Source organism: Catharus ustulatus, chromosome 25, assembly GCF_009819885.2.
Source record: "Catharus ustulatus isolate bCatUst1 chromosome 25, bCatUst1.pri.v2, whole genome shotgun sequence".
NCBI lineage: Eukaryota > Metazoa > Chordata > Aves > Passeriformes > Turdidae > Catharus > Catharus ustulatus.
Window position 1 is genome coordinate 2,326,029 of NC_046245.1, and position 21,531 is coordinate 2,347,559.

A 21,531-nucleotide genomic window follows, 5' to 3' on the forward strand; every position below is an offset into this window, starting at 1 on the left:
AGCTCTTTTACAGGGAAAAAATTCTTTAATAGGGAAATAAGCCCTTTTTAATAAGAAAAAAATATTTTATATTTTTAAATCCTCTTTTCCTTCCTTTTTAATCCTATTTTCCTCCCTCTTTAATAAGGAGGAAACCCCTCTTTAATAGGGAAAATCTCTTTTTCAAATGGGAGAAAAACCCCTCAGAAACAGGAGGAAACGTCTTCTGTAATAGGGGAAAATCCATCTTTGATAAGGGGAAAACCCCTCTTCCTTAATGGGAAAAATGTCTTTAATAGAGGGAAACAAAGCCCTTAATAGAGAAAAAAAATCTCTTTCATATGGGAAAAAAACCCCTCAAAATAAGAAAAAGGTTCCCTCTAAAGTAGGGGGGAAATCCTCATTAAGAGGGGAAAAAGACCAGATATAATAGGGGAAAAATTGTTTAATAGGAAAAAAAAAAATCCCTGTTTAATACGGGAAAAAACCCTCAATAGTAGAGGAAAACTTCTCTTTAATATTGAAAAAACCCTTTAATAGACAAAAACCCCTGTTTTAATATGGGAAAACATCCCCTCTAAAACAGGTGGAAAACCCTAATTAATGGAGAAAAAACCTGTCTATAATAGGGGGAAAAAACCCATTAAAATAGGGGGAAAACCTCATTAAAATAGGAAAAAACCCTCTTTAACAAGGAAAAAACCCTCTTACATTTTGAAAAATGCCTTTTAATAAGGAAAAAAACCCCCAGTTTAATAGGGGGAAAAAACCCACTTTAGTAAGGGGGAAAACCCACTTCAATAGGGAAAAACCCCCACTTTAATAGGATTAAAAATAATTTAATAGGGGAAAAACCCCACTTTAATAGGAAAAAAACCCCTCTTTAATAGGAAAACCCTAATTTTAATGGGAACTCGACTCTCCTTTGGGCTTGCCCAGCCACATGGTTTGGTTTTCACGAGATTTTTGAGCAGCTTTTAAGCTTGGCTTAGAGACCTTTTAATCTTCGCCTGCCCCGCTGTGGAGCCACCCTGGTCCCCTTTGTGCCTGAAACGATTGAAATGCCCAATTGGCGTGGCCATTGGAAGGGTTTTAATGAACTTTTCGGCTTAATTGGCAGCTTAATTGGCAAGCTTGGCTGCCCCCATGCCGTTTACCTCCGGGTACGGTACCTGGGCTTGGCGTGGCTTCAGAGGCAGTGCCAGGGATAGAGGGGGAAAAACGGGAAAAAGGAAAGGGGAGAGAAAAACACAGGAATTTATCAAACAACCCCAACGTGCCACCAGGACAGGCGGAGGCATTGGAGAACAGAGAGAGAGGGGGAAAACCGGGATTAAATCCGTCCTGGGACAGCTCCTGGAATGCAGGAGTCAGGATAAACCAGGAGTCAGGAATAAACCACACCAGGGAAAATGGGATAAACCAGGAACCCAGATAAATCAGGACTCAGAGATAAACCAGGGATAAACCAGGAGTCAGGATAAACCAGGAGTCAGGATAAACCAGGAATCCAGAATAAACCAGGAGTCAGGATAAACCAGGAGTCAGGAATAAACCACACCAGGGAATCTGGGATAAACCAGGAATCCAGATAAACCAGGAATCAGAGATAAACCAGGGATAAACCAGGATAAACCAGGAGTCAGGAATAAAACAGAAATCCAGAATAAACCAGGAATCAGGGATAAACCAGGGATATACCAGGAGTCAGGGATAAACCAGGAATCCAGAATAAACCAGGAGTCAGGAATAAACCACACCAGGGAATCTGTGATAAACCACATCAGGGAATTTGGAATAGACCAAGAATCCAGGATAAACCAGGAATCTGGGGTAAATCAGGGAGTAACCAGGAATCAGGGAGTAATCCTGTAATCTGGGATAAACCAGGAGTCAGAGATAAACCACACCAGGAATCTGAGATAAACCAAGCATCAGGGATAAATGAGGAATCCAGGATAAACAAGAAATCTGGAATAAACCAGGAATCTGGGGTAAATCAGGAATCTGGGATAAACCAGGAATCAGGGACAAATCAGGAATCTGGAATAAACCACATCGGGGAATCCAGGATAAACCACACCAGGATCCAGGTTAAACACCCAGGAGGGGCAGAGGTGGCACTGAGGTGACATCGAGGTGACACTGCTGTCGTTAAGCCAAGTACTTCCACGGGTGTTTAGGTCCAATCCCAACAAAAACCGGTTTTGGCACCGAATTTCTCCTCAGCTTTTCCTTGTTCGTCCCACCTGATTTAAACTCGGCATCTGGAGGAGCACGTTAATTGATTTAATTTCCTTCATTTCCTTCATCTGCTGATTTTCCCTAAATCCCAGACTCACATTTCCCTCTGCTTGGCAGGAAGTCCCATCCCAGGGAGCAAACCTCACCTGCTTCGTGTTGGACTTCGTGTTTGGAGGAGAAATTTCTGCGATTTGGGAGTCCATGACGTCAATTTGATGATTTTTTGCCTTCTGACAGCCAAACTTTGTCTGTTTGGCAGCACATCCTCACCCCAAACCCCACAGCTGGGGTTCCTTATCTTGTCCAGCAGGTTTGGGCACCACTGATATTTCCAGTACATAAAACTGATCCAAATAATTAAAATTTATACACCACGACTGTTATCTCGTTAACAAAAATTCGTCCAAAATTTGGGTGTGAACCAGCTAAAAATATTCAATTTTCAGCTTCACTCCAACCCCTGAGCTCTCACAATTCCTTTTGAAGCAATTCCAGGCCCCACTCATGTTTTCCTTGGCTGTTTTCTTCCCCCCATCCAATAAACGGTGCTGGATCCCCCCCAGGGGTGTTGGGAATGGTTTTATTCCCACTGGATCTGGGCAGGAATCACTTTCCCCACTCAGACCCATTAGCTAGGATGGGGGATGGAGGGAAGGAGAGAAAACCCCATTAAATCCCAGCTCTAACCCAATCCCAACTCTGTGAGCTGAGCTTAAAGAGGGGAGAGAGCCGCCCTTGGTTCCCTCAGGGCTCCAGAACTTCCACTTAAATTTGATGGATGTTCCACAACAGGAGTTTTATCTGATTATGGGGCTGAGATTAGAGCTCTGGAGGCTTTTAGGGTCTGGTGACACCTGTGGGGTGACAGGGAAGTGGCACCAGGAATTTTATCTGATTATGGGGCGGAGATTGGGGCTCTGGAGGCTTTTAGGGTCTGGTGACACCTGTGGGGTGACAGGGAGGTGGCACCAGGAGTTTTATTTGATTATGGGGCTGAGATTGAGGCTCTGGAGGCTTTTAGGGTCTGGTGACATCTGTGGGGTGACAAGGAGGTGGCACCAAGGTCCCTGCACACAAAAATCCCCCAGAGCTGCCCCTGTTGAGCTCACACAGAAAACACAGAGGGACAAATCAGAGCTTCACCCTCAGATCCCAAAAGGACCTTAAATCTCACCCAGCGCCACCCAGGGACACTTCCACCATCCCAGGTGGCTCCAAGCCGACCTTGGACACTTCCAGGGACACAGCAAAATCCAAAACCTCTCCGTGCCAACATTTCCAAACCTTCTGAGCAGGAATTCCTTCCTGAATCCCATCTCACCCTGCCCTCTTCTGGTACAAAACATCAAATCCAGCAAATACCCTCCTGCTGCAGGGCACTCCAGGAGTGTCCCTCCCTTGAGGACAGCCAGGAGGAGCACGGGACAGTCCCCAGGCCACCCCAGCTGGGTTTTCACTACGGCCTTTGACCTCCAGCTGTGCAGGAAAACCTCAGTGGCCATCGCTGTCCTGCACTCCCAGTGTTTTGGATTCCCTGATTCCATTTTTGGGCCGTCCCATGGTGCACCACGATGCCATTTTTGGGTTTGTTCCATCCTGCCATAATTCCATTTTTGGGCTCTTCCATGGCCCAACATTTTTGTTATGTCCTGTCACAATACCATTTTTTTGGGGTTGTCACATCCTGTCACAATGCCAATTTTTGGCTCTTCCATGGCCTGTCACAACAACATTTTTGGGTTTGCTGCATCCTGTCACTATGCCACTTTTGGGGTTTGTCACATCCTGCAATGGTGCCATTTTTTGGCTGTTCTATGGCCTGCCATGGTGCCATTTTAAGGGTTTGTCACATCCTGTCACAATGCCATTTCTGGGGTTTGTCACATCCTGTCACTATTCCACTTTTGGGGTTTGACACATCCTGCCATGATTCCATTTTTTGGCTGTTCTATGGCCTGCCATGGTGCCATTTTAAGGGTTTGTCACGTCCTGCCATTATGTCATTTTTGGGGGTTTGTCACATCCTGCCACAATGCCATTTTTTGGCTGTTCCATGGCCTGCCACGATGCCATTTTTGGGGTTTCACTCATCCTGCCATTGTGCCATTTTAAGGGTTTGTCACATCCTGTCACAATGCCATTTTTTGGCTGTTCCATGGCCTGCCACGATGCCATTTTTGGTGTTTCACACATCCTGCCACGGTGCCATTTTTGGAGTTTGTCACATCCTGTCACAATGCCATTTTTGGGGTTTGTCACATCCTGTCACAATGCCATTTTTGGAGTTTGTCACATCCTGTCCCCTCGGCAGAGCCGGGCTCTGCCCTTACCTTCATCCAGCAGTGCCGGCGACTCCTCCGTCAGGGGCTCTCCCTCTCCCACCTGGGTGCGGGCGCGGAGCACGAAGCGATAGCGGGAGATGGGGTCTGACCTCTGCACCGTGAACTTCGTCTGGTTGGGGGACAGGTTCTCCACCACTGTCCGGCCTGTCCGGGTCCCGTTAACTGCAGAGGGAACCGGGACAGGAATTCCTGACATGTCCAGCTCATCCCTCAGCCCCTGCAGGGTCTGTGGGGTCACTGTGGGGTCACTGTGAGGTCACTGTGGACTCAGAGTTGCTCTTGAATGTGGCTGGGCTTGGTGACACTCTGACTTGGGGACCTGCTAGGGGGAACCTTCAGGTGCTCTCCACTGCCCCAGATTTTGGCATATCACTTCCTAAATCTTGTGTTTGGATGAGCACAAAAATGCCTCAGGCTGCACCTAAAATTTCCCTAAATCCAAGATCCAGTTGATTTCCCCTCAAAAATTGGGATGCTGCTGAGCACCCACCCTTGCCTTGATTGGGTGCAGATGTCTCCAGCTTGTCCCCTGCCCCCAGAAAGGCTCTGTGGGGTCTCTGTGGGGCTCAGAGCTGCTAAATACACTCAGATTGGGGCACTTGGGTACAGCCTGGCTGGGGACCTGCTGGGGGGGACCTTCAGGTGAGCAGAGACAGCTCAGGGACCTCAAAACGCCCCAAAAACACCCCAGGCTGAGCCTAAAATCTTCCTAAATCTGAGATAAAACCAATTTACTTCCAAAAACTGAGTTCTGGGGGAGCTACTGAGCACCCACCACCCCTCTGCAAGACCTCTCCCAACCCCAGTTTGTCCCACTATGGAATTCTCCAGCTCCTCATGGATCTCCCTACCCTGGCAGAAAGCAGGAAGGGAAGGATTTCCTGATTTATCACCAGGGAGAAGACGGGGGACGTACAGGGCTGGTATCGGAGGGTGTAGCCCGTGATGATCCCGTTGGGATGTTCGGGGTGATCCCACTCCAGGTTGATGATCTCCAGGTTGGGCTGTCGGATCCGCAGGTACCTGGGGGAGCTGGGCACTTGGAGGGGAGCGGGGAGGAGAGGGGAGAGAGGAGAAAACACACGGGGTAACGAACCTGGCCAAGCCCTGGCAACCCTGAAAATCCCACACAGACACACCCCGGGTGGATCAACAAGGATTGATCCCAAAAACCCAGAGCCAGGTGGGGTTTTCAGCAGGGAGGAAAAGTGGAGTGGCTCTGGTGCGATCCAAATCCTGTGGCTCCAGCCCTGCTTCTCCTCTTGGACTCAAACTTCCCAGCCTTCCTTACACCCAACTCCCATCCCAAGGTTTTCATCCCAAAAATTTCTCTCTTAAAAGCACAAAAAAGCATCCCAAAACCTTTTCTTAACTCCAGCCCTGCTTCCCCTCTTGGATCCAAATTTCCTGACATTCCTTGCACCCTCACTCATCCCAAAAATTTCTCTCAAAAGTACAAAAAGCATCCCAAAAACTTCTCTAATTCCACTTCTCTTGGACCCAAATTTCCCAACCTTCCATACATCCCCCTCCCACCCCAAAGTTTTCATCCCAAATATTCCTCCCTTAGAACCCCCAAAAGCAGCTTCTCTTATCCCAAAAAATCGCTGGGAAATGGAATTCCAGAAATCTTCCCCAGGGAGCTGCTGCCCGCTGCTCCTCACCCTAAGGAATGTTTGGGATTATCAGTGCTTTAACTACTGAAGGAAGGAAAGAATTATCCAGCCTGGAGTTAAATTATTCTCCTGATTTCCTCCTAATTGCGGTGCCTTAATTGGGGGAAGAGAGATGGGAGAGTTCAGGGATTTATTTTTAGTTGTTCAGGATATCCTTCAGCCTCCTCAATGTCAGTCTGAGTCGATAAAAGGGATTGGTGCTGTAGGAAAAATTAAAATCTGCATTTTCCCTGTGATAAGAGTAAAATCCACTGTAATTATTAATTAACACCACCCTTATCATCACCCCAAATGTCCAAAGCCACCCCAAATCCTGCAGACATAGGGTCACAATGCCCCTGCCTGCAAAACCTACAGGAATTGAATCCTTTCCTCTGAAACAACCTCAATTATCCACCGAAAATCCTTTTAAAATGGGGATTTTCCCAAGGAATTGGGAAGGAAGAGGCAGCACTGGAAGACGTTGGGATGGGATGGGAAGAGAAAAGGGAAGACCCCAAAATATTTTGAGGCAAGACTTGCAAATACTTTCTTGCTTTTTTGTGACCTTCTGTGTCTGAATTCCCTGCTGCGCTGTACGAAAAGTCACTTCCAGCCGCTGGAATTGCGGCTCCAACTCGGAATTATCGGCATGTCTATAAATAGCTCCTGTGCCAGCGACAAAATTAAACCCTTGAGTTCATCCTTGACACAAGAACGAGGTGCTCTTGCCTTAAAAGCCTGGCAGGGGAATCAGTGATTCCTGAAGGTCCTGGGAAGGTTTTCCGGCATTTTCCAGGATGGATCCAACCACGGCCATGTCCCCAAACCACAGCTCGGGGACATTCACAGCTCAGGCTGCAAATCAAGGGCACTGAGCTGTGCCTTGGCAAGGTTTTTGCAAATATTTCTCTTGTTCAACCCAAAATCTTCTTGGCTGAAGTGTCCACAGCACCTGACAGGGATTTTTGGGAATGCTGAAGGGCTCAGGATCCAACTCCAGCAATGTCACCAACAGCGGTAGCACCCAGCTAAAATCACTCCTCAGTTCCCTGGATCTGCCCCACCCAAACCTCTCCCAGCAGGAAAAACATTCCCAGTGGGAATGTGTGGACACTGTTCGTGGCCTAGGAAATTTTCAGCCAGGATTCTCTCAGGCTGTGAAAAGTGCACAGTTCTAGTTTCTCTTACATAGCCCAAACCTTCCCAGGTTGTTTTGAACACACAGCTTTGGGGCTGCAGACATCTAGTGGAAGTTCCCAGGCAGAAAGGGAAAAACACAGATTATTCACCAGTTGTTTTTCATGCAAGTGTGCTGTGAATATGTGACACAGGTTGTTTTCCTATTCTATCCAATGACTTTCTGTCCTGCCTGAGCTTCACGATCCACACTACAAAAACATCCGAGTTTCGTTCAACAAACTTCTTCTCTGGAAGTAGCCCTGTGTTGCTGTCTTGGGTTACAATACAGGATGTGATAAAAGGTGTCTGTTCTGTCACCATCTATTGAGGGTGGGGCAGTGATCCTGATCTCTGTGGGAGATATTCTGCTAATGGGTCGTCCATGGAAACCAGCTGGGGCAGTGTTCTTTATCTCATGGGATATCTCCTGTTCATGGCCATGGTTTATAAACCAGCTGGGGCAGTGTTCTTTATCTCCATGGGATATCTCCTGTTCATGGCCATGGTTTATAAACCAGCTGGGGCAGTGTTCTTTATCTCATGGGATATCTCCTGTTCATGGCCATGGTTTATAAACCAGCTGGGGCAGTGTTCTTTATCTTTTCACAACCCATCCTTCCTCCAGCCAGTCCTTTTCTGCTCATGGCCATTGAGTCCCACTGTGGCACTGATAAAATTACTGCATCCCATTGGGAGTTGCTCCAGCCAGGGGGAAGAGCCCAACATTTCTTACCAAGATAAAAACAGAGGTTTTGGGACACTAAGGGAGCCCCTTTCTCCACTGGACTCCAGAGGAAAACCGGATTTCTCCACATCCCCACTGGAGCTCCGGAGGGAAACTGCACCTTGTACAGGAGCACTGCTCCAACTGAGCCACATCTGTCACTGCAGGAGGATGCAGCCACCATGGGATGGGACTGCTGCCAACACCCTGCCTGACGGGTGTCAGGTTGTACTCTGACTGTGTCAGGGTTTGGGTTTGTTCTTTGTAGTGCTGTATTTCTATTTTAATTTCCCTAGTACAGAACTGTTATTCCTAATTCCCATATCTTTGCCTGAGAGCCCCTTGATTTCAAAATTATAATAATTTGGAGGGAGGGGTTTTACATTCTCCATTTCAGGAGAAGCTCCTGCCTTTCTCAGCAGACACCTGTCCTCCAAACCAGGACAGTTCTTGCTTTCCCTCTCGTGGCAGTGGCAGGAACATACCTCCTTCAGGGGTGGGGAATTCCTTCGTCTCGCTGCGGGGCCCGTCCCCGCGCCCGTTGGTCACCACCATCTCCAGCTTGTAGTTGCTGTAAGGGAACAGCCGGGACACGGTGCCCCGGTTGCGGTCTCCAGGAAAACTCACAAACTGCCGTTTTTTGGAGACCCACAGGTTCTTCAGCAAGCTGCTGTCTCTCCAGAAATAGGCCTTCAAGAGACAGGCAGGCCAGGTGAAGTTTTTTGTTGTTTAATCACGAGGGTTTTGGGGGGTTTTGTTTGTTAAAAAGCAGAATTTTGCCTTTAAGGTCAGCTTGAGGTTGTGGGAGTTTTTAGAGGAATTAGCGGAGCTCCATGAGGAATATCAGGGGTGTTACCCAAGGAAGAGGTTGAGCAGGGGGTTAAGAGCTTCCCAAAACCACTGAGCTCAGACTAAAGCTGTTCCTAATTCCCAAGGATTAAAATCTGAGTGATTCTCACTTTTCTCTCTGAGTAGTGACAGACAAGGAAAGGTGGGACACACCCAGGCACGAACAAAAACCTGAATTTGGGAAATCTCCCATTTGAGCTCCTGGCTGTAAATCCTATTTCATGCAGAAACAAGAATCCATTCAGAAAATCCCCCAGAATCAGAAAAAGATGATCAGCAGATGATCAGATTGGGAATGCTGGGGCTCTTTGTTGGAATTTTGATGTTTTGGGAATGTTTTAATGCCCAGGGCAGGGCTCTGCTCGGAGTTTGGCTTGGTTTGAACAGCTCCATCCTCTGTGCATCAGCAGTAAATATTAAATATTAGCTATAAGTCCAGATAAATATTCAACATAAACCTGGAAAGATCTGGAAAACCACGGATCCACGCTGGCTTTAGCACCCAGTTAGTCCTGACCGCGGGTTTAGGAGTTGTTGATCAGTAAAAATCGCTGTCAGTATTTTGGGGATGACACAAAACCTGACATGGTTGGGGTCACTCCCTCAGAGTCCCTTTGCTTCGTGGCCAGGACCACCCCAAGCCCTCCCTGTTTTCTTGGAGCATCCCAAATCCTGCAGCCAAGCCCAGAGGAACCAACAGGAGACGCACCCAACCCCATCCTGACATCCCAAAGAGTAAATCCTCGGCTCTGCCCCAAACCCAAAGGCTCCTGGTGACCAAAGGAAGTTTTCTGTCATCCCCACATGCAGAAGCTCCATCCCTGGGAGCCAGCTGGGAATTTTGGGAGGTTTAGCTGTGTTAATGGTCAGTGCTGGGCGGGGATTTGGGGTCGGGGAGTTTGGGATTTGCTCACTCGGTACTCCTTGAGCTGTCCCTGGATGGTGTCCAGGTGCACCCGGGTCCAGGTCAGAGCTATGGCTGTGCTGTTTAAGACTCTGATCCTGACATCCGTGGGCGCAGCCTTGGGATCTGGGCGGGCAGGGATAAAGGGGAGTGGTTGTTAAGGAACCTGGAATGACCCTGGGGTTTGGACAGATGGACAGCTGGACAGCTGGACACGCCCTGCTGTGCTTTCCCCATCACAAATCCTGTGAGCAGCAGCCCCACCGTGGCTCCATGGGAAGAAAATAAATCGGATTTCACCCCTCCACCATCAGGAGAACATCTAAAAGCAGAAATTCCTGCAGGGAAGGGTTTGGCTCACCTTCCTCTCCAGGCAAGGGACTCCAGCACATCCAACCCATCCCTGCCTCACCTGTCCTGAAGTTGGACCCCAAAGTTCCAAAAAAACCTCACTTCCATATTTTTAATCAGAATTTGGTCAATCTGCTGTCGATCCAGTTGGGATTTTACCTCCTTCCTGCAGCTTCTACTGTGTGGAGAGATCTGGAGCGAAGCAGCTCAGATCTATTCATCCAAACCGAAAATTGGATTTTTGTCCCAAATCCCCGGCTCACCCCCCAAAACCCGAGTTGCACCTGAGGCGATACTCACAATCCTCCCCGGAATATCCAATGTAGGTGTCGGGCTCCGGGGCTCTGCCGAAGTCGTTCTCAGCCTGCACCTTGATCTCGTAGGGGACGTAGATGGGGGTGTTCCACACCACGTGCCGCGCGCTCCGCACGGTCTCGTTGTGCCAGCTCCCGCGCGGGTCGCGCCGCCGCCAGCGCACGATGTACCTCAGGTTGGGCCCGTACGCCTGCGTCGCGTTCAGAGGCTTCGGTGCAGCGAGGCACAGAAGGGAAAGGGAGAAGGAGAAAAAAAATAACAAACCCAAAGCCAACTGGATTTCTCTGCCAAAAGTTTGGCTCAGCTGTGGGGTTTTATTCCAGGTTTCATCAGCAAATCCCAAAGGAGGGCAAGGTTTTGTTCCCAAGGACCAAGATATTTTATTCACACAATCCAGGATTTTATTCCTGGATTGGTTTGGGTTGATTTCAATTCCAAGCCCTTTCCATGGGCAGGGAACAAACATGGAACAAATCAGATTCCACAAGCCCATATTCCTTATTTGTATATTATACAAAATCAATCAAATATGGGTACAATGTGTTCCATGTATTGTATTAATGTAGTAATAATCATTATATTATAATTCTTAATAATTATTATAATTTTAAATAATTATTATAATAATTAATATCCACTATCCCCCACACACCTAGATTCCTTATCTATATATTACACAAAATCAATCAAATATGGGCACAATGTGTTCCATGTATTGTATTAATGTATTAATAATCATTATATTATACTTCTTAATAATTATTATAATTTTAAATAATTATTATAATAATCCATATTCACCATCCCATCTCCATTCCCGCTGCCATTCCAGCCCTCCTCTCAGTTCATCCCTGATTTGTGGCTGACACCTGCTGGTGCAGGGAGCAAAGCAGGAGCGGCTCCGTAATTCCTGTGAGCTGCTCAAGGACTCGGGAAGCTGAGTCTGGAGTCCAGCATCTTTGAGTGCCACATCTTTATTTTATTTTGAATTTTTTATATTATTCTTTTTATCACAACCATTCTTGTACCTTCTGCTTTTTATTTCGTGGACCCCTGGAATGGTTTGGGTTGGAAGGGACCTGAAATCCCATTCCATTCCAGCCCTATAAGCAGGGAGACCTCCCACGATCCCAGGTTGCTCCAAGCTGACCTTAGACACTCCCAGCCATGGATTTTCTGGGAATTCCATCCCAGCCCCTCCCCACCCTCCCAGGGAAGGATTTATTCCCAATATCCCATCTATCCCTGCCCTCCAGCGCTCTGAACCCATTCCCCCTCACCCTGAAGCTCCATCCCAAAAGGCATCCAAGCAGAACTCACTGTCCACGTTATCTCCATGTTGTTTTTTTGGGTCCCTGCCCCTTGAACTCCCGTTGGATTTATTTCAGGACCTAAAATTCACATTGAAAACCGAAACAATGAATTTTTCAATGTCAAAAAACAAGCACTGAGTGGTTAAAACCCTGCAAGCCGAAAGTCCTTCCAAGACAGAAGTTAATGGCCTGATTTTTCCAGAAGTTCCCATTCAGGTTAATGGGACACGAGACTCTGAGTCCTCTGGAAAACCAGGGCATTTATTTAGGAGGTTCTTTTTTGTCCCCTAAATGTCCTAAATCTTTGAAAGGAAACCATTGTGGAAGGAGCAGAGTTTGTCACTTTGAGCTGAAACACGGCGGGCACTGCTGGCAGCCAACACTAGATGCCAGCAGAGCCTCCAAAAATCTCCCTGGAACGGGAAAAGGAGGAAATGCAGCAGAACTGCTGAGATTCCCAGGAATTCCTCACACGGAATTTTCCCAAATATTCTCCAACAAAGCGTTGGGAAGACAATCTCAAATCTTGGGTGTGGGTTGGAGTTTGTTTTGTTCTTTTGCCACGGAATTTGGGTGGGAAGGGATTTTAAAATTACCCCATACCTTCCCCTACCCCAGGCTGCCCCAAGCCCATCAAACCTGGTCTTGGACACTTCCAGGGATGGCACAGTCACATTTTTTCTGGATGATCTGTGCCAGGGCCTCATCAGCACCCCCATAGCATGGACCAGCTTTAACAGCAGCCAATAATTAAAAATATTTGCCCTTGTGATTTTCCTACAGATTTCTGAGCTTCCTTCAGCATGAAAGAACTGGAAGAATTCCTTTAGGAATCTTCCCTTTAAGGAAAAGAAGGAAAACCAGGTTTTTTGTAATAAATGAGCGACTTTCCACATAAATCTCTGCGCTTTGCTGAACTGAAGGACAACACAGAACCCCACACAGAAAATTCCACCCTTGCCAAACCTGCTCTTGGCATCCAGGGAAGAGCCTCCATGGAGAGTGTTGGATTCCAAGGGCAATAAAAAAAATAAACTCTGGGGAAGAACTCACGTGCCCCGTTGGTCTGGTAGCGCTCGGAGGGCAGGCTGGGCACGCTGCTGCCCACGTCGTTGACGGCGATGACGCGGAATTGGTAATTCACGTACGGAGAGAGGCTCAGCAGGGCCGAGTTGACGCTCCCGGGGTACCTGGAGTGGTCGTGCCACACTCCCGGCTGCATCCGGTCCTCCTCAAACTGGACAACGTAGTCTGGGGAGAGCAGGGGGGATGTTGGGTGTCAGAAATGTGGAGTTGTTGAGTTTTATGTGCTGGAAAACTGCTGTGGATCGGAGGCCTTGGAGGTGGTGATAGCGTGGGGTTAAAATGTTCCTAAAATCGTGGGAATTGTGTACAGTGGATTTGGGGGTGGAGCAAAGGTTGGGTGTGGTAGGGTTGGGAAAGGGAACCAGGCCCTGGAACGAATGCTGAGCTTTGTCTTTATTGGATCATGTGAAACTGCACCTGTGGAATCATCATGTGATAAATAATATGGTTGTTAAATGTAGTAATTGTTTGGTAAATTGGATATATTGTTTAATTGTGATAAGAATCATGAGGAGCGATGTAATGGTAACAAGAATCATGAGAAAGGATGTTTGGGGACCTGATGAAAATTACAAAAATCCATGCTTGGAAAAGATCAATGTATACCATAGAACAATATGAGTTTAATAATTAATATATAGTTATATAAGGAAAAGAGTATAAAAACCTGTCCCTCTGGAATCCATGTCAGGTCAGATTTGGGTTTGTATCCCTGATTCCTAGAGCTCTTCAATAAAATCACCTGCATGTAATCATCCTGTGGTTGTTTCAGCACTATCAATGGCTTCTGAACATGAATAATGAGCTAAAAACCACGAGTGTGCAATAAATTAGAAGTGTGTATTTTCACAGAGTGATGGGATTTAAATTTGAGGTTTCTATAGTCTAGAGGTAGGTTTGAAACTAAATGGAAGATTTTGGGTGGTGTCTCTTTTTTATTCATCTTTCTTCTTCTTCCTCCTTCTCCATGGGTTTCAGCAGTCTCTGGTTGGTCACTCTAAGGGTCCTGAGAATCTAATTACTGTGTTAAAAGTTTAAATAATATAGGTGTTAATTGTCTATTGTTCAGCTTTAAAAGACCTTGGAGTAGTTGCAGTAGGGGTCATTTTCCCCTAATTCTAGCAAGGAAGTGCTGTGGAACTTTTTGTGTTTTCTGATAAGAAATAACAAACAACCTGAACACGAGGAAAACCTCAGTTGTGTTTTTAAATCCTGGCTCTGAGAAGACAAACCAGACTGAGGACAAGCCACTCATGAGTGTTTGGATGGGATTTTCCATCGCTGGGAAGAGACAAGGGGATTTTGGGGACAGACCTGTGATGGGGCTGTTTTTGTCATCGCCGGGGATCCACGTCAGCCGCACGCTCCTCTCGGCCAGATCCGACAGCTCCAAGTCCCGGGGTTGGTCGGGTCGTTCTGTTGGGAGGGGATAAATGAGGCTGGAATTGTCCCAGGAGCGAGTCCCAGTTCCCAGCACCTCTCCCAGCCCCGTGGGCAGGACGTGCTGCAGGGCACAAGCCACGTCCTGCAGCTCTTTATGGGAACTGAGGGATTTTTAAAATATAAATGTGGTCGTTTCTGACAGTGTCTCACCTGGAAATTCTGCCTTTCCAAGGAAATTCCTGGCTTTCCAAAGAAAATCCTGCCTTTCCAAAAAAGAACCTGCCTTTCCCAGGAAAAATCCTGCCTTTCTGAGAAAAAAATCCTGTCTTTCCAAGAAAGAATCCTGCCTTTCCCAGGAAAATCCTGCCTTTCCAGGAAAAAACCCTGCATTTCCCAGGAAAAATGCTTCCTTCCTTTCCCAGGAAAAATCCTGCCTTTCCAAGGAAAATCTTGCCCTTCCCTAAAGGAAAAAAAAGTGGTGGGGGAAGCATCATGGGCTGGTTTAGGGGGATTTGTGACCTCACACAAGAGAAATACAAAATAACAGCAGGGAAAGGGCAGGAAACCCAGTGGAAACATAAATTTGATTGAAATCCCCCATTTTTTTTTTTTTTTAATCTGGTCACAAGGACCGGCTCATGCAGCAGCAGGAATAAAATCCAGGTAAAAATTAGGGGATTCAACATGAAGGTTTGAAAATCCCATCAGGATTTTTAAGTATGAGGTAAAGTGATTGCTGCACTCAGGAATCGCCACTGTGGGATGCAAAATGTGGTGGAAAAGGAGAGTTCTGCACATCTGGATAGGTTTTTGATAACAATTTGGGCAAAATTTGGAAAAATCAGCTCCTCCAAGGACAATTTGGGCAAAACTTGGAAAAATCAGCTCCTCCAGGGACAATTTGGGCAGGATTTGGAAAAATCAGCTCCTTCAAGGACAACTTGGACAGGATTTGGAAAAATCAGCTCCTCCAGGGACAATTTGGGCAGGATTTGGATCTTCACCTCCTTCAAGGACAACCTGGAAGCATCACCCCCCAGTTTTTCCAGTTGCCACCCTTTTCTCTCGGAGTTACTGGTGAGGGAAAACCAAAACCAAGGCGGAAAATAAAAGGAAGGAGAGGAATTAGTGACGATTACCTTTGGGTAAATCTCTCAACCGGTTAGCAGGGTCGGCTGCAAGGTAAGACAAGGCTTGTTAACGGGGTTAGTTTAAGCTTGGGTGGCCAAAGGAACACCTGGCAAACAGAAACTTCCAGATTTCAGCGGGAATTGATCCAGTTTGGGAAGCAGAGCAGGAATATCCTTCCCACAGAGACCTCCACAGCAAAAGGGAAATATCGACGTGATACTAATCAGGGGTTAATGAGCCGTTAGGGGAAAGGAGGGGAAATGAATCAGTTATTTGGGATTTGGGATTCCTGTTGCAGCTGTGGCATGTGGTGGCATTCCTGGGAATCTGAGGTGGTCAGGGGATGATAAATCCCTGTTTGCCAAGCTGGGTTTGCATGGCCCAAATGGGGAGTGGGGTGAGGTTTGTCCCCCCTGTGCTGCAATGGGGACACACAGGGACAGGAGGAGCTGGCTCAGCCCCAATCCCACTGCTCTGCACCCCAACACCCTGCAAAATCACCCCCAAATTTAGGGCTTTTCTCATGGATATTCAACATCCCCCTGGGGATATTTCAGGCTGTGTGTAATAATTCCTGTTTCATTCTCTGCTCTCAAATCCCAGGGGTTTTTTTGCGCCATTTCAGCGCCATCATCCGAGACGAGGCAGTGAATCCCGCTACAACGGAGCCCCTGCTCTGCCAGCAGCTCCCTGCGCATCCAGGGGACAATCCTGGAGCCCAAAACCCCCTTCCAGCCTGACCTCGAGGTCGGGGTGTCCTGTTCAAAGCCAAGATCTCGGCTGTGGGGTCAGGAGGGCTTTACCCAGCACGGTGAGATACGCCTTGGCCGCGTCCTTGTCCAGCTCCGTGCTGGCCACGCACGTGTAATCGCCCTGGTCCCTCTCAGTGACGCCAAAAATCGTCAGACCTTCCTCTTCCTTCTTCATCCTTCAAGGAAACAACATCACAAAACTCTGCCCCAGCTTTAGGAGGCAGTGTTGAAGGCTGGATGTTCCCTGACAAAACCCAGCTGGAAACCCAACCCAGAGCAGGAGAACATCTCTGGTCTGGGAGTTTTATCAGCCAAGGATGTGCTGGGTTATTCTGGGAAAGCTCATTTCCTAAGGAATCACGTGCCCTGGGGTGTATCTGGGGAATAATCACATTTTTAGGACAGCAGCCAGCCCCGGGCTCGTGCCCTGGGATCAGATCTTGCTTCACAAGAAAGGAGAGTCAGGTAGGGAAAGGAAATTAAAGCTGCACCAGCCACAGCAGAGAAACATTAATTTTGGAGCAGCTCGTTATGAATTCCCAGGTTTTATCAAGATGTCTGAAAATATCTGGGAATAAAACCTGCGGCAAAGTCTGGATTTACTGATAAACCAGCTGGAATTGCTGGAGGGAGCCAATGAGATTGAAAGTGTCAAGGAAATCAAATATTGCTTAGGTGGGAACTCAGTATTTATCCCTGGGGACGTTCTGCTAAAAATCCAACAGTTCTGGGAGAGAAACCGGTGGGATTTTTGGGCACAGACCTGGTCCCCAGGTACAGGGGGGCATTGTCCTTGAGCCAGGTGACCAGGACGCGGAGCGTGGGGTCGTGCTTGACGCGGCAGGGGAGTTGGAGTATCTTGCCCCTCTTGACCACCTGGTCCTCGGGACCCCTCACGATCCTGGTGGGGTCTGTATGGGGTCACAAACAAAGAGTCACGTTCCAGACTCCTCAGGAAACCCTCACGATCCCAGTGGGGTCTACAGGAGGTCAAGGGTTCTGTCCCAAATTTCTCAGGATACCCCATGATCCTCGTGGGGTCTGCATGGGGTCAAGGGTCAGGTCCCAAACTCCTCAGGTTCCTTCACAACTTTGGTGGGGTCTGTATGGGGTCGGGGTTCTGTCCCAAATTTCTCAGGATACCCCATGATCCTGGTGGGGTCTGCATGGGGTCAAGGGTCAGGTCCCAAACTCCTCAAGTTCCCTCACAACCCTTGTGGGTTCTGCATGGGGTCACAAACAAAGGATCACACCCCAAACCCCTCAGGTTCCCTCATGGTCCTGGTGGGGTCTGCATGGGGTCAAGGGTCATGTCCCAAAACCCTGGGGCCTGGCTCAGGGGCTCAGCAGAGAGTGGGTTTCCTTGGGAAGGACAACACACTTGGGGTGTTTGTCCCACTTTGAACAAATGAATTCATTTAACGAGTCATTAATTTGTGCTGAGCCTTTAAAAAAAAAAACAAAAAACAAACATGTTTTGGAGTCAGCGGTTGGACTTGCTGAGTGGGGTAAAAATTATTCCGAAAATATTTTATTGTCCTCATCTAACCCCGAGGAACATTTGGGGACAGTGTCGGCGTTGCTGATGGCGTCTCCCAGCCTGATACCCAACCCAAGCCCTTCCACCAACCCCAGCCTTGGTTTTTCCCAACATTTAAGTGGAATCTCCACCATTTTAACGCTCCCAGCTCTGACCCACTGGAAGATCAGATCAGCCACAACCACCCCACTTCACCTCAAGGATTATTCCTGATGCAACTTCCAGAAAATCCAAGATTTTGACCTCTACTATTCCTGTTGCACCTTCCAGAAGATTCAAGATTTAGACCTCAACTATTTCTGTTCCAACTTCCAGAAGAGTCAAGATTTAGACCTCAACTATTTCTGTTCCAACTTCCAGAAGATCCAAGATTTTGACCTTAACTATTTCTGTTCCAACTTCCAGAAGATCCAAGATTTTGACCTTAACTATTACTCCTCCAACTTCCAGAAGATCTAAGATTTAGACCTCAACTATTTCTGTTCCAACTTCCAGAAGATCCAAGATTTTAGCCTCCACTATTTCTACTGCAGCTTCCAGAATATCCAAGATTTTGACACCTCCATGCCCCTACCTTTGACCTCCAGGCGGACCTGGGCCTCGGCTTTCCCCAGGATGTTGGTGGCCACACAGGTGTAGATGCCCTGGTCCTCCTTCCGAGCCATGAACATCTCCAAGCTCCCGTTCTCGTGGGCTTTGTAGTTGCCTCCATCCAGCGTGTTCCCCTGGCCGTTCTTAAACCTCCCAACACCACAAAGTGCTGTTGGAAGGGAAGGAAAAGCAGGAACCCCCCCCTTTCCCACCCCTCGGGATGGAGGGGGATGGGATCCGGCTCTTACCAGCGCAGGGTGGGGATGGGGGACCCAAAAAAGGGACAATCCAGGCGGGTCCTGTTGTTCTCGATCACCCTGATCAGCTGGTTCCGGGGCGCCAGGATCCGGGGAGGAACATCTGCCAACAGCCAAAATTCCAGCCATGGAGAAGGAGAAAAAATGGATTTTGCTGCTTTTTTCCAGCCTTTTCCCTGATTTTTTGGTTCACTTTTCCTACTGGTGCTTTCAAAACTCTCCATTCCCGCTCACCTCCCCTTCCCTCTCCTTCCAGCCTCGTTTTGTGACTCATATCCCTGGGTTTGCCCAGCCTTTGCCTGGTTTGAATCCATGGCAATGGATTCCTGCTCCAAAGCCTGGGTGCTTTGTGCATTCCCTCAGAGCAGCAAAGGGGAAAACACATGGAAAACTTCTGCAGGGAAAAGGGGGCTTGGAAAAAACAGAGAGTGACTTTTACATGGGAAAATGGTAATAGGATAAAGAGGAATGATTTTAAACTGAAATAGGAGAGTTTAGGTGGGATATTGGGAAAGAATTCCTGGTGGGGAGGGGCTGGGATGGAATTCCCAGAGAAACTGAGGCTGCTCCTGGATCCCTGGAAGTGTCCAGGGTCGGGTTGGATGGGACTTGGAGCAGCCTGGGATAGCGGAAGATTCCATCCCCTACCCAGTGCAAAAGGGTGGAATTCCAGAGGAATCCCAGAACCAACTGGGAAAAAGTTTGGAAAATGTTTCCAGCTTTTCTAACTGATTGGGAAAAGTTTGGAAAAGGTTTCCAACTTTTCAAACTGGTTGGAAAAATGTCGGAAAAGATTTCCAGTAAGGTTGGAAAAGACCTTTAAGATTACCAAGCCCAACCTACGACCCAACACCACCATGGCACTAAGCACCACATCCACCCTTTTAAGACGAGCTTTGAGCCGAGCTTTAAGGTCCTTTCCAACCCAAGCCAAGCTTGTATTCCATGGAGGTGCGAGGTTTGGATGCTCCCATCCCCGCAGGCTCACCCAGCACGCTGACGAAGGCGTTGGCTAGCAGGTAGCCGTGCTCGTTGGACGCGTTGCACTGGTACACGGCGCTGCTGCCGATCTGCGTGTCCCGGAACACGATGGTGTCCCCGGCCACCTCCCGGCTCGGGTTGGGCGGAGACGCTTCAAAACAAGGACGACTCCATCAATTTGGTTACACCAATGAAAATCCACCCCATAATATCATAGAGTGTCTTCCCAGCCCAGTTCAAAGTCGGTGATGGTGTGGGAGCTCCACAGGCACAGCTGGGAGCCACTGGGGGAACTGGGCCCATCCCAGACGAGTTGGGGGCTCACGAGGGGCCCGTGTGGGTGTTGGGCCCCACCAGCAGCTCTGGCTCGTGCTCAACCAGGAGATCCTTGGTTGAACTTTGGGTTGGGATTTTGGAGGAGGAATAAACTCTGGCTAGGGCTCAGCCATGAGATCCTTGGCTGGGATTTTGGTGGGATTTTGGAGAAGAAAGTGACTGTGGTACATGCTCAGCCAGGATATCCTTGGTTGGGATTTGGACTGGGATTTTGGTTGGGATTTTGTTGGGATTTGGGTTGGGATTTTGGAGAAGGAATAAACTCTGGCTAGGGCTCAGCCATGAGATCCTTGTTTGGGATTTGGGTTGGGATTTTGGTGAGATTTGGGCTGGGATTTTGGAGAAGGAATAAACTCTGGCTAGGGCTCAGCCATGAGATCCTTGGCTGGAAATTTGGCTGGGGTTTTGGTGGGATTTTGGTGGGATTTTGGAGGAGGGGGCCCAGTCTCTCCCACACTCACATTCGATGGGCTCTCCGTTCACCAGCCACTGGATGGTCGGTTTGGGGTTCCCGTTGGCCCGGCACACCAGCCTGCCGTCCTCGCCGGGGGCCAGGATCAGGTTCTCCGGCTGGTCCAGCCAGTAGGGAGCAGCTGGAAAACAGCCCCACCCTGGTGACACAGGGACAGCGACACCACCCCCAAACCCCCCTGCAAGGCTCCCTGGGGGAGGGAGGCAATGGAAACACCAAGCAGTTTCCCGGGATTTGGTGAAGGAGGAGAGGTTCCTTTCCTTCTCCTTGGTCACACAAACCCACCAGAATTTCTATCAGTGGGATCCCATCTCCTGCTGCTTTTGGGGCTGTTTGGACATGATTTAATTTGGAACAGGGAATGGGAAAGGATATTGGGATGTCTAGATTCGATGGGATATTGGGATGGAATCATTCCTTGGGAGGGTGGGGAGGGGTTGGGATGGAATTCCTAGAGAAGCTGCAGCTGCCCCATTCCTGGGAATGTCCAAGGCTGAGTTGGATGGGGCTTGGAGTAACATGGCGCCATGGAATGTGTCCCGGAATGGGTGGAAAATCCTTCCAACCCAACCCATTCCACAATTCCCTGAAGAACAAAGATGCAGCACACACCCACCCCCAGGGAAAGGCCCTGCTGTCCCTCCCAGCATTCCATGAACGTCCCCTCCCGGTTGCAGGCGGCCGGGACCCAAAGAGGGAAGGTAAAGGTGACGTACCCTTCACTCTCACCGAGATCGTGTGGCGGATGCTGCCCATCTTGTTGGAGGCCAGGCAGGAATATTCCCCGGAGTCCTCCTCGGACACGTTGGAGATGCGCAGGGCCTTGTTGAAGTTCTCCATCTTGGTTTTGCCCGGCGGGAGCTCCCCGCCTTTCTTGTACCACATGATGTCCGGTGCTGGTCTGAGGAGAGGGGAGCTGATCAGAGCTTTTCCAAAGGCCAGGGAATAACTCCCAAGTCATCAGCTGTTATTCCTAAATAACAGCAAAATTCCCATCCTGGGAACCACTAAAACCAAGGGATGAATTCTGATCTGACTGGTGGGTCACCCTTATTCTCATCACCACCCCTAAACCACGGCCCTGAGCATTCCCTGGTCAGGAACCACGTTCTCCTCCTGATCCTCCTGGGAATGCAGGACCATG

At 48.5% G+C, this 21,531-nt stretch overlaps 1 protein-coding gene across 24 annotated transcripts in view; it reads right to left on the minus strand.

The window, feature by feature from the left end:
• NFASC (neurofascin) overlaps positions 1-21,531 on the minus strand; it is a 75,853-nt gene that overhangs the window by 24,727 nt on the left and 29,595 nt on the right. For 13 of the 24 annotated variants that reach the window (XM_033080343.1, XM_033080350.1, XM_033080339.1 and 10 more), the window contains 17 exons: positions 21,104-21,288; positions 20,377-20,508; positions 19,587-19,730; positions 18,590-18,701; positions 18,325-18,491; positions 16,974-17,121; positions 16,262-16,386; positions 15,467-15,502; positions 14,259-14,360; positions 12,912-13,109; positions 11,866-11,936; positions 10,531-10,753; positions 9,890-10,005; positions 8,612-8,816; positions 5,482-5,604; positions 4,554-4,727; positions 1,152-1,166 (listed from right to left, as the gene is read on the minus strand). In XM_033080343.1, coding sequence (XP_032936234.1) covers positions 1,152-1,166; positions 4,554-4,727; positions 5,482-5,604; positions 8,612-8,816; positions 9,890-10,005; positions 10,531-10,753; positions 11,866-11,936; positions 12,912-13,109; positions 14,259-14,360; positions 15,467-15,502; positions 16,262-16,386; positions 16,974-17,121; positions 18,325-18,491; positions 18,590-18,701; positions 19,587-19,730; positions 20,377-20,508; positions 21,104-21,288 — 2,276 coding nt within the window. The remainder of the gene's footprint in view (positions 1-1,151; positions 1,167-4,553; positions 4,728-5,481; positions 5,605-8,611; positions 8,817-9,889; positions 10,006-10,530; positions 10,754-11,865; positions 11,937-12,911; positions 13,110-14,258; positions 14,361-15,466; positions 15,503-16,261; positions 16,387-16,973; positions 17,122-18,324; positions 18,492-18,589; positions 18,702-19,586; positions 19,731-20,376; positions 20,509-21,103; positions 21,289-21,531) is intronic. The other 11 variants (XM_033080356.1, XM_033080355.1, XM_033080346.1 and 8 more) reach the window with 6 other exon arrangements.